The following is a 13,050-nucleotide window of genomic DNA, read 5'->3' as shown; positions in this document are numbered from 1 at the left end:
TCAGTAGTTGTAGTTGTTCTAAGGCAAGATGAAATTTAAGAGTGTCCCAGACCAGTCATTCCCAAAGACTGGGTTGTGACCCACAGGTGGGTCCCAGGAGATTTTATATGGGTTCCCAAATAAAGAAAGGACTATGGAAGATATTCTACAAATGCAAGTGGGGTAATGACACACAGCAAAGGGCCATAGGTGGGAGTCAGACCCACGGCCGCTGCAGGAGACTCACAGCTTCCGTACATGGGGTGCAAGCTCTACCAACTGAGCTATGCAGGCGCCCTTATGTCCACTATTTAACCGCTGTCAACCTCTTTTTTTATTCCTCTGTCAGCACCCTGACAGAGAAACCTTTGCTCTGTTCAAAGTCTTTGCTGTTTTTTCATGTGATCCATCCATCCATCTTCAACCGCTTATCCAAAATCAGGTTGCGGAGGTAGCAGTTCCCGGAGGGGACCCTAGACATCCCTTTCCCTGGATATGTTAGCCAGCTCTGACTGGGGGATCCTGAGGCGTTCCCAGGCCAGGGTGGAGATATAATCCCTCCACCTAGTCCTCAGTTTGACTTGTGGCCTCCTCCCAGCTGGAGTGCCCGGAACACTTCCCTACCAAGCGGCATCCTTATGAGATGCCCAAACCACCTCAACTGGCTCCTTTCTATGAAAAGGAGCAGCGACTCACAGATGACTGAGCGTCTCACCCTATTCCAAAGGGAGATTCCAGCCGCCCTTCTGAGAAAACCCGTTTCAGCTGCTTGTATCCACAGTCTCATTATTTCGGTCATGACTCATCCTTCTTGACTATAGGTGAGAGTAAATTGACCAGTAGATTGAGAGCTTTGCCCTCTGGCTAAGCTCCCTTTTCGTCACAGTGCAATAAAGCGAACACAATACCACTCCTGCTGCACTGATTCTCCAGTCCATTTCACGCTCTATTGTCCCCTCACTTGAGAACAAGACCCTGAGATACCTGAACTGCCTCACTTGGGGTAAGGAATCATCCCCTCCTCGGAGTAGACAATCCACCGGTTTCCTGCTGAGAACCATGGCCTCTGATTTAAAGGTACTGATCCTCATACCAGCTGCTTCACATTCGAATGTGAACCAATCTAGTGAGTGCTGGAGGTCACAACGATGATGCCAACAGAAACACATCATCTGCAAAAAGCAGAGAGTAATGAAATGTCTTCATTATTGGCACACACCCTTTGGTCCCCCTTTTTGAAAAGGGGAACCAACCCCCCAGTCTGCCACTCCTTAGGCACTGCCCCAGACTTCCATACAATGTTGAAGAGATTTGTCATCCACGACAGCCCCTCAACACCCAAAGCCTTCAGCATTTCTGGACAGATTTCATCAATCAACAGGGCTTTGCCACTGTTGAGTTGTTTGACTACCGCTATGACTTCCTCAAGGGAAATTGACGCTGATCCCCCATCATCGTCCAGCTCTGCCTCTACCATAGAGAGTGGTTTAGATGGGTTCCGAAATTCCTCAAAATGCTTCTTCCATTGCCAGATTATCACCACATTCAGCAGTCAACAGCGCCCCATCCTTGCTACAGATAGCTTGGTTGGTTCCCCATGTCCTCCTACTGAGGTGCCAAATGGTTTTCCAGAAACACTTTGGTGCCAACTGAAAGTCCTTCTCCGTGGCTTCTCTGCACTCCGAACAGGAGAGCTCCGCTGGAGGTAGGAGTTGAAAGTCTCCCAGACAGAGGCCTCCTCCAAATGTTCCCAGTTCACCTGCACTACACGTTTGGGCTTGCCAGGTCTGTCCAGAGGCTTCCCCCACCATCAGACCCAACTCACCACCAGATGGTGATCAGTTGACATCTCAGCCCCTCCTGTGCGTTGAAGTCACCCAGTAGGACTACAGAGTCCCCTAACAGAGTCCCATGCAGGACTCCATTCAGGGTCTCTAAGAAGGCCGAATACTCTGAACTGCTATTTGAGGCATAAGCATGGACAACAGTCAGAGGTTCCCACCTCCATAACCCCTAGGTGTAGGGAACCAACCCTGTCATCCACTGGAGTGAACTCATAGAGGCACTCAGACAGAGGCTTGTGAGTGTCTCCACACCTGCCTGGTGCCCTGGGAAACTCTGGAGAAGAAAAGAGTCCATCCTCTGTCCAGGAGTAAGGTTCCAGAGCAGAGGCTGTGCACAGAGGCAAGCCCCACCAGATCTAACGGATAGCGCTCCACCTCCTACATAAGCTCCAGCTTCTTCCCCATCAGAGAGGTTACGTTCCATGTCCCCAGAATCAGCCTCTGCCACCCGAGTTAGGTCTGTCGGGACCCCCTACCTTCACTGCCACCCATCGTTCAGCACACCTAACTCCAGTGGTTCCTCCTGGAGATGGTGGGTCCACGGGATGGAGGAGTGTTTGCTACGTTGCTTATTCGGGCTGTGCCTGGCGGGGCACGCCACAGAGCTCACTGATGGGCCCCCCTTCCAGGCCTGGCTCCAGACAGGGGCCCCACGCTCGATTCGGGCAGGGTCACTGCACTACGTCCTCGTTTTTTCATAGGAACCATTCTTGGTCTGGACCCTTGCCTGAGACCAGTTTGCCATGGGAGTCCCTACCAGGAGCACTAGACTCCAGACCACACAGCTCCCCAGGTCATAGGGACATGCAAACCTCTCCACCATGATAAGGTGATGGTTCCCCAGAGAGGTTTTTTGATGTCTATCCCTTGCATTTTATTTCATGTTTTGTTGCTTTGTGGTGTGCATATAGCACTTCAGTGCGCCCTTATATGGATTAATTCGTGAGTTTCTTACCTGGCCATGCATACAATTTACTATCAAATGCAGGTCATTAACATTCTCATGAGTAAGAACAGACTTGGCTGTCAGCTCATGTTACATGAATCCCATGTTGGATGTCATATTTTCCTCGTACTGCTTTGTATAAGTACAAATATAAAAGAAAAATAAGAAAATCTTCATACATCAGACCCAATGTCTTCTCTCATAAGAATCTGAATCTGCAAACTAGGCTTGAGGAATTTAACTCTGAAGCTTTTAATATGGGTCAAGGAGAGCTTCAGGCTCCTGACTAACTCCACGCACCTTTCATGTAGCAGTGGTGTGCTTTTGTCTTCCAACAGTAGATATTTCAATTAGGCCCCCCTTTGGCATAATTGAAACACATAATATAAATGTTGCAGCAGGTTTCTTTTCTTTTTTTTCTCTCCCACCCCACCAAGTATCAATTTACCATGCGCTCCAACACTTTCATCACCAAGAAGCTTAATCATTTTATCATTAGCCCCTTAATTTTATGCAGCATTCTCTGCTCGGCATTTTTAATCAGACGCCTTTTAATCTCTTATTGATGACAGTCTAAATCTCAACAGTGGAAATTAAATGAAACAATCCCCGTTGTTGCGGCAGTGCTCTATTAAACTGACAGATATGCTCGTAGATCATTTTCAAAGGAAACAGCATCAGATTCAGTGTCGGGCCTCGCTGAGATGTAGAGCGGCTGCTATCATCACACTTTTTGTACAACGTGGAAATCACTCCTTTTTCTTCCACTTTATCCCTCTAACAGTCTGATAAGTGGAATTAAGTGAGCATGTTTGACTAATAATTTACAAGTTTGTAATTAGCTTGTCTTTCCAACGCTGCCAAACCTTAAAACACAGTGCACGAAAGTGCAAAGAGTTAACTTTCCTGAGCTGGATGCTGTATTTCTGCAGCAGTGGACAGAGGTGTAATTTAATAGGAGGAGCGTGGAGGTGGCTATAATGTGTTTGTGTGGTGTAATAATGTCGACCCTGTGCTACAGATCGCCACATCGATCACTTTGCTGAAATAGGGGGGAAATATTGTCCTCTCCCAAATTACCTCAGTTTGTAATGTTATGATGTGGAATGGTTTCTGCTGAGTCCTTGATCATACTTGTTTCATATATTTTGTGTCACGCTGCTAACTTTCAACAAACTGGGAAATACTCAAAACTGCAACATTTATATTATGTTTAGAGTGACACAAGAAAGACAAGAATTAAATGTGATAGAAATCAGGTAACATACTCAAAATAATGGTCTTTTTTAAAAATTTCTAATTAATTGTATAGAGCACACCAGAAACATATTATCTAATCGGGTGCATTTTTGACCTTTTATGTTTTCTTTTTTGTTAGCTGTTGAAAAACTACTAAATTATGAATAATAAAATTTAAAAAATCAAAACAAAATAAAAACAAAATATTATTCTTCACAGACAAACATTTACAACCCCTTAAAACATCCAGGAAATATATGCAAAGAAAAAACATAATTCATCAAAACAAGTAAACAGGAGGATGAGGATGATTGATTGATTGTGATGACTCAGGATTTGTATGTAATTTAAAATGTCATTACTAGAGCAGTAAATATTATTTGATTAATCAGTTGAAAGAAAATTAGTTGCCAATATTTTGATAATTGATGAACTGTTCCCATCATTATTCAAGTAAAAACATTTGCTGGTTCCAGCTTCTTCAATTTCAGGAATTACAATAAAAAGGACATGTGATTATTTGAGTTTAAATTAAGCTTACTTTTCAAAATTTATTGTTATATTTATTGTGGCTAATGCTAATATTAATAATAAAATTTAATGTTTAACTAATTATTAGGTATGCACCGAGGCATTAGGGATCAGTCTGATACAGTGCTCATGTACTCATACTCCTATTCACAAAACTACTCTGACACCCTACACCTGATACCATATCATGAATAATAGCCGTTCAACACAAGCAAACATCTAAAGAACCAACATGATATAGAGTTCAAGGAATTTGCTGATGCTTACCCTCTTTCCTTGGTTGTGCCGTCATTATCAGCAAGACTTGTTGTCCTCATCATCTTCCACTAATAATGGATAATAATTTGGCAGCTGTCCGTAAAATTGATAATGATAATGAAATAATTATCCGATGTAACACTGTAACAGTAAACTTAATTCTAATTACCTCTTCTTAGTGTCTTTTCCCCATATGTATCATGTATCAGTCTGGCTCTTTAGAGAAATACTAAATACTACCAAGCTCTATACCAGGCCTATTCAACTAGCGGCCCCCGGGCTGGATACTGCCCTTTTGAATTTTTCTATGGCCCGCAAGACTGCCGGTAAATCACGATTACATGTGTGTCATACATCTCTGATCTTACCTGAGCTGTTCAGGCTCAACGGTTCTGATCCGACTTGGATAGTTCTACATCAATGTTACATCACACCATGCACCTATATGCTGGACAGGGGTGTGCTGTAATTGGCTGCCACGCTCGCTCTGCACTTGCACTCAGGGCTCGCAGATGAGAGAGGTAAAGTCTGGTTAGCTAAGCTAACGTCGTGTTGCAACATGTCGCTCTCAAAACCCAAGAGACAGAAAGTTGATTTTGAAAAACGGCAGTTCCAGAGCGAGTGGACGGACAAATATTTATTTACTTTACCTGCTGCAACAAGTAATAAACCGGTCTGTTTACTGTGCAACAAATGTATATCTGTCATGAAAGAATACAGTGTGAAGAGGCACTACAAAACAAATCATGGCTCATTATATTTATAGAGGGTTAGGGACCTTGGTTAGAAAGCTCCGTATGTAAAAGCATTAAAGTGAAAGAAAAGGAATATGTGTCACTAGTTTATTTCATGTATATATCTACTAACATAAGAGTTATTTTTAGCCATTAGTTGACAAATATTCTGTGTGGCCCACGAACCCCCAGTGATTTTCCTATTTGGCCCACTTGGTATTGATGTTGAATAGCCCTGCTCTATACTGAACACTGACATGGGTTTATTATCAGTCCTCTCATTTTTCTAGTCAAAAAGAACGCAAGTAGCACATTTCCCTAAATGTTGAAGTATAGTTCTTCAAGGTCTGTGTGTAGTTGAGTGTTGTCACTTAAGAATGTTTTTGACAGCCTTATTGTGCTGTATGAGAAGTCTCTTCCAATACTCCTTGACATAATTTACATGTAAACTGTGCACATGCTCAGGTGTTTATTGGCTTGTTGTTAATATGTTGGTGAATATGTTGTGTTTTCAGGTCCTGTATCTTTGCTCTGCACTGTAATGAACCCCCCATCTCAGCTCAGCTCCTAGCCTTCCTCAGAGTTTTCTGCATGACTGAGGGTAAGATACACACACACACACACACACACACACACACACACACACACACACACACACACACACACACACACACACACACACACAAACAGTGAAATACCTGCAGCAGGACATTCCCTGTGGAACCTCGAAGCCACAAACCTGGTAGCACGCTCTAAAACAAAACACACCACAGTTTTCCATGGCCCTCCGAGACCATCGTCAAGAGGCCGCTTCCTCCGCACATCAGCAAGGAAGAAGAGAAGAGACAGAGAGGAGAAAGAGAGAGGAAGAGCAGGACCTGTCCATTCCTGAGCTGGTTAATTGATCAAGGCAGGCCACCAGATGTGTGGAACGAGCAATCCACCGGGGGTTTGCAATATTCATTGGCATGTATGCAGAATGGCATCAGTGTCATAAATCCCCAACCACACAAGGCCACATCCTCCGCTGTCACAGGACTTGTCTTCAGGACCCTTCTTGATATATTATTCACATTTTTGCTGCATGTTAATTTTTAAACCAGCCCCAATGTCTTTGGATGTGTCTGTGTGGGGGGTATCATCTCTTTTGTGTGTGTGTATGTGTCTGCCATGAATCGTGTGTGCACACAGCTGGGAAACTGCAGTTTGCCTCTTTCACCTTCCCATGTAACCAAGATATGTTGAAGTCCTCAGATTAAAGGCTGCAGGATCAGAGGGAAGGGAAGACTCTATATGACTGTTTTCAACACAGAAATTTAAATGTTGATCTTCAACTAAATTATGTTGAAGATATAACTATGCTGGAAGGTCCAGACTAGCTGTCTTAGCAAAAGCTTTGACACAAACTTTGATTACAGATTCAGGAGTTGCCCCACTGTCAACTGTCCTATCACAGGTTAGAAACCATAACCAGAGCTGACAAGCTTTCCATTTCTCTCCTTGTTGAAGTGTTTCATGTGAAGTGTTTCATGAGTCTGGACAGTGGCGTCTTTTTATTGCCTCTCAAATACATGAAACACAAGAGCACACATGCGAGGAATGGATTAAACTCTGTCTTCATCTGCTCTAACATAAGCTATGAATGTTAGCATGTCCGCTTAACTTGCTCTAGCTGCAGTAACTTAACCTCCAGTGAAGCTTATTAGATATTACTGCATCTGCATTTGTTCTGTGGGGATTTGAGGAGGAAGATGTGGGATGACGCAGAAGTAAGAAAGTGGGCTGAAGACGATGTATCTCTCTCTCTAGCTTGCTGTCTCAGGTCTAAGCCGGGTTATCTTAGCTCTTATTCTGGCTGTCTTCTGCAGTCGCAGTCTGGCTGGGTCAGAGTCCACTGTGCTTCTTTTTCCCACGTTAATGAGTGTATTGCTGTCATCTGTCATGTATTTCACCATCCAGCTAATGTTTGCTGAGATGTAAGCTAGCTTTAGCTTCAGTCTGGTAGCATTAATGTTATATCATGTATGCAGCTGCTAGCTAACACACTTTCACAGGGTTCTTGTTTTGAAATGTGTTAGATGAAAACATTAAAACGTCAGCTGGAGACTTAAGGAGTTAGCAGTAGCTTACATCAACCAGCAACACTTATGAAATCTGAAATCTGCTTGTGAGTCATTTTAGCTGACAAAATCCACCATTGTCAGCTAAAATTGAGAATCTGCTTTTGTTTAGGTCTCTAAGGAATCACAGTGACCCTGTATCTCAACAATTACTCCCAATTTAAATGTTAAATCTGCCACCGTTATCACTGTAAATTGCATGTGAGAATGGAAAGTTTGGCAGGCTTAGTGACAATAACTGAGGAGGGTGGGGCTTAGTGAAGGTTGAATTTAGGCTAGCTCTGTTAAATCTGAAACATTCATGACATCTGAATCTGACAACACATCTGCTCGGTAAAATCAAAGTCCTTTAAGAAATCAAATCAAATTTAGAAATAACAAAAACTTCTGATCTCTATTTACTTGTTGTGTAAGACATGGGAACAAATAACTTCCATCCTCACAAAAACAAATACTCATGGACTTCTCAACATGATGGATGATGAATAGTTACACACCGACTCGCAACACATTCGCTCCTATCTAACTTGATGCTTCTCCTGTCCCCGCCTACCATGACTTCATCATCTGTGGTGTCAGAGTCCTGGTCAGAGCTGCTATAAATCACCTGGTGCTGTATTCCCTGTCATCAAACTGGCCTCGGCTGATCTTAGAGTTCCCAGTATGTCTGTGTTCACTAGAAGGCTGGCTCATGCTAGCTCACCCAGCTCTGGTTCTGGTGTGTTGAAGCACCTGGAACAGGGGTGGGCATTGAGACCCAGTTCTACTTTAGAACTGATTCCAAAATTACAAATCCATGGGCATCACTATGATTTGAGCACCAACTAAAATCACTCAAATGTGTGTATTTTTTATGACATGTAACACAACCTTTATTTCTTACAGCATATGGTATGTACTGGGAACAATAGTTTCAAACTCTTTATGGGAAACTCCAGCTGAAGTCATGAAATGTACAAGAGCCCTCACTCATGGTGTCAACTAAAACGTCTCTAAACCAGCACAAAAATGACCAACATTAACCACCATTTTGTGAGAAAATACGTCACAAAAACTAACAGAACAGAACTGTACATTAAAAACACCAACAAAACATAACATTTGTATTTTGGAACATAAAATGGTTAACTTAAATTCTGAGCAGTGCATCATGGGCATGTGCAAATGAGGGCTGTGTCTTAGCATTGTATCTGCAGCACGTCTGAATCCTACAATCTACACAATGGTTGAAGGAAGCCATGAGCATTAAACAAGCTGCTGGGATGGTGAAAGCATGTTTAACATGTTTGCATACATGTTTAACTGGGAAATTCAAAAAATGTAGAGATTGGATTATCTAGTTTAGAAAAGTAATCACTCTCACCTTCATAGACTAATGCTGCTTTTCCCTCAAACAATCTTTATTGTGGTTAGACATGGCCTAATAGAGAGAATAGTAACCAGAAAGCAGGTAAATGTTTCATTATAGTCATTACATAATTGATGTCATGTAGCTAGAGCTGATCTAATCTGCTGCTGTTGATGTTTGAAGTGAAAACAATAGCCACCAGTAAAGCCTGCTGCCTGAATGTTTCCCAGATTGCTCTTTGCTGATGAAAAAGAGTGAGGAGAGAGCAGCGGTTTGAGAAGAGATTTGTTAGTTAAAGGTAGGGTAGGCAACATTGTTTTGCTATCATTGAGAAATGATTTCATAAAAACCTTTCAGCATATTGTAAATCAGGTGTTCTGAGAGAGAACTAGATTTCTGCACCTCCTCTATGGCTCTGTTTTTAGTATTTAGAGAGTCTTGCCCGTGATGATAGACTTAAACCAATCTCAGGCCTTTTCACACCTGGGGAGCTGTTCTACTAGTGCAGCTGTGCGTCTACGTTCCTTCGGTGAGATCCTGACTCTTAATGAGGGGAAACTACTGCAGGAAAAGTCACTATGAGACAGCACTATAATAAATAGAAAAAAGCCTAATGAGCAACATGCTCAACACAAGTTTGTCAGCTCACTCGGTTACTTTTGAGTTCACCTTCAGTTGTTTTCATTCATGTGTATCACGGAGCTTTGTCGACTGCTGAGAAGACCGGGTGGAGCTGAGACACAGAGCTGATAAATAGCTGCTCAGAGCCAGGGAGCTCTGCAGGAGAGGGTCAGTGGCAGACTAGTGCTCCTGGAGGAAAAAAACACTGTGGTTGCTGTGATGCAGGCTACTTTACTGGCAGGAGAGGACCCCAGAGTGTATGTTTCAAACTTTTGGGATTAAAAAGAGGATTTATTTTCACTCTTGCTTCAACGTTCTGCAACAACAATGAAGAAATCATGGAGCCACGCACCAGCCAGACGAGAGCTCAGCGTTTGTTTTTGAAACTTTCGAGATGAAAAAGCCGACTTATGGTGGTCCAACGGTGGTGAGCCTCCTTTTTGTCCCCCTCCAACAAGCGAGTGTTGTGATACTGAGCTTGTGTGTGTGCAGGAGAGCAGAGAGAGACTTTTTAAAAGTGTCTTTATGTTCTGCTCGCAGTATTTCTGTATCTTTACACTGAATCTTTATGTTTTTAAACATAGTTTCTCCCTGCTGTTGCTGTTTTTCACTGTTTGGTGTCTGTTTCATTACAGACAGCTGATGTCTGTTTGTCAGTGCTTGCTCACGATTGCCTCTGTGCACTGTTGCTTGTGCTCATGAGGGGCATGCTGTTCATCAGATAGGAGGGGCTGAGGACACTGAAAACGAAACCTAACTCAGATGAGACTCAAAAATCAACCGTTTTTAGGCTTTCTACCTACTGCAGCTAAAAGAGTTTAGCAGTTCTTGGTGGAACCAGATCCAAAATTTAACCAACCATAAATTCCCAACCCTAGAGACAATACTGAGATGTGTGTAGCATAACTTGCACAAATAGTGGAAGCAAGGAGAAACTAATACCCTACCAGCCAAAATGTAAAAATTACTCTTCCAACAACTCCCAAATTGCATGTTGTACTTGACATGTATCAGATCTCTCTGTCAGTCTGTTGTGAATATAATCTTATCATCTCATGAGAAACCTACATGGTTTGCTCAGCTCTCAGGGGGATCCAAGAGAACGTTCTGTCAGACACATTCCGATATCATTTTTTCCTTCTAGATACCAATTTCTAGTGCCTGAACTTTGCATAGCAGCTGATACCGAGCATACAATATAACTTCACCTTCCTGAGGGAAAAATGGCCTGGGGGACACTGCTTTGAAGTAGCAGGGTCCCTTTTTGGGGTTAATGAATTATGTGGTATTGATCAGTGCAAAGACTCTCATACTTGCTGATACCAATACCAGCGTTTTAGGCAACATCAGAGGCATTTTCTGTTACTGGTATCAGTATCGGAACAACCCTACTTTCTGTCTGAACTTTCACTTTCAGGTGTTTGTCTCTTTTGTTAAAAAAAAAAGTAAATATGTACAGTTGGTGTATGTTTTTTGGGGGGATCAGGTCCAAAACTCTGGACCTATGAAGACAAAATTAGTTGGCTTCCTGTAGGTTCACATCTTACAAACCCATTACCTTTTACAGTCAACATTTCACAAATGGTCCTCTGCAGTTAGAATTTAGTTTATTTTGAAGAGATGCTAACATTTAGTTGGATTTCAGAGGAATTGAAGGACTACCTGCTCGGAGATCGTGCCATCAATAAGATCTTCACCCTGGGCAACAGTGAGTTCCCTGTCAGCTGGGAGAACGAGATAAAGTTGTGGACTTTCCTCGAAACCCGAGCCGCTCTGCTACTCAAGACCTACAAGACCACATCAGAGGTCAGTCAGATGGAATTGAAGCCATGTTGAAAGTTGTAATTTGGGGGCATCTGATTCCAGAAGGTGTCAAGGGTTCAGTATGCTTCAAACAAGCCAGTTCATATGAAAGGATCTTCCAAACAAATCTTAAGCCCCTGAATGTGATAGTCGAAGGTGTGATTGTATGATTGTTGATTCTGGAAAGTTACAATGATTGTTGGTTGCAGTTTTCTCATATTCACAATCCCAGGATGATCCCAGGAGCACTTTGAAATTCAATGTATGAAGTTGAATGTTTTCTACCTTTTCTAAATGACCTTCAATCATTTTTCCTTCCCTCTTCTTCCCCTTTTTCTTTTCCTTTAACTCTCGGTGGTCTCTGGTAGGAGGACCGCTCCATGCTTGAGAAACCTGATCTGTCTCTCCATTCTCGCGTGGTGATCCAGCTCCGCCTAGCTGAGAAGCAGATCCTGGAGAAGGCATCAGCTAGTGGACGGGCCAAACGTCTGCACTTCCAGAAGAAGCTGGAGGAGGGCGCTCCGTTGCCTCGCTATGAGGAAAGCGATATTGCTTTGCTGGAGAATACAGATGCAGATGCAAAGCTTCCTATTATCCTGCGCAAGCTAGAGGAGGTGGAAGAGGTCCAGGAAATCCCAGTAGAGGAGCACAGTCTCCTCCTGAACGGGGAGAAGAGTCTGTATGAGATGGATATGGAGGCTAATGGACAGCCGGTGCAGGAAGAGACTCAGGTCAGGAAAGATGTTAGTTCAGGTTTGAACTTGATTGGAAGTTCAACCCAGAAGGGCCAAAGGGAAATGGCCGATCTAAGTGCCAGTCGAACTGAGGATGATCCCAAAGAGAACAGTGAATAAGTATAATACAGTCACTGCCACAGCCCATGCTATTTATTTATTTTTGTGTCTCTTAAACGACTCAGAAATATAGAAGCTCAGAAAATTTGAATTTAAAGTTGCAGAACTTTTCCGACTGTACGTTCATCCAGCGTGGCTTTTCTTAGTTGTCCACTGCTGAACTTGTTTAAAAATGGCTGCCAGTGTGTCCCTCAGCCTCCTGTGCAGAACAGGATTTGTTAAAAATTAGCTTTTAAGTTTAAAACATAGATTGACATTGAAACATTTCAAGGCCTACAGCATTAGAAGAAAGCAGAGGGGACACCACAAACAGGTTCCAGCAAATCTCTCTAATCTTGTGAATTGGTTGGTTTATTACTGCAGTTTGTCTCCATATGTGTCCAGTATGTTTTGAGTTGACAATCATATTCTCTAGTGCATTTTGTGGTGTGCTACTGAGTGAAGACCATCACTGCCCACAATTCCCCTTTTCTCTGGTTTAAATTATTTCAAGCAGAATAAGTGAAGGAAACATCCAATGTTCTCATCAACCTCTGAGAACATTGTTGGTAATTGCTCCGGCTCAATACGACAGGCCAAAGTGGAAGATGGTTTTTGTTTTCTCAATGAAACACTTTACTTTCACCATCAAAATATACATTTCTTATTAGTCATAGCCCTTGTTAAGAAACAAAGATTTTAGATTTATTTTGTGATTTTAAAAGTACCTATATGAATGTACTCAGTTTACGTTGCAGTAATTGTCTGCTGATGTCACCAGAAGGGAGTGATGA

General features: G+C 42.6%; 1 protein-coding gene across 2 annotated transcripts in view; it reads left to right on the top strand.

Annotated features, from left to right (window-relative positions):
* Positions 1–12,596, top strand: part of setd3 (SET domain containing 3, actin histidine methyltransferase) — a 40,778-nt gene extending 28,182 nt beyond the window's left edge. For both annotated transcript variants that reach the window (XM_084742249.1, XM_084742248.1), the window contains exons 11-13: positions 6,047–6,132; positions 11,266–11,426; positions 11,792–12,596. In XM_084742249.1, the coding sequence (XP_084598375.1) occupies positions 6,047–6,132; positions 11,266–11,426; positions 11,792–12,277 (733 nt within the window). In that variant the 3' untranslated portion in view covers positions 12,278–12,596. The remainder of the gene's footprint in view (positions 1–6,046; positions 6,133–11,265; positions 11,427–11,791) is intronic.
* Positions 12,597–13,050: the final 454 nt, after the last annotated feature.

The sequence above is a fragment of the Lutjanus erythropterus genome, chromosome 18 (genome assembly GCF_056507025.1).
Source record: "Lutjanus erythropterus isolate fLutEry1 chromosome 18, fLutEry1.hap2, whole genome shotgun sequence".
Lineage (NCBI taxonomy): Eukaryota > Metazoa > Chordata > Actinopteri > Lutjaniformes > Lutjanidae > Lutjanus > Lutjanus erythropterus.
Note: the sequence above shows the minus strand (reverse complement) of the source record. Positions and strands in the feature narration are given on the sequence as shown.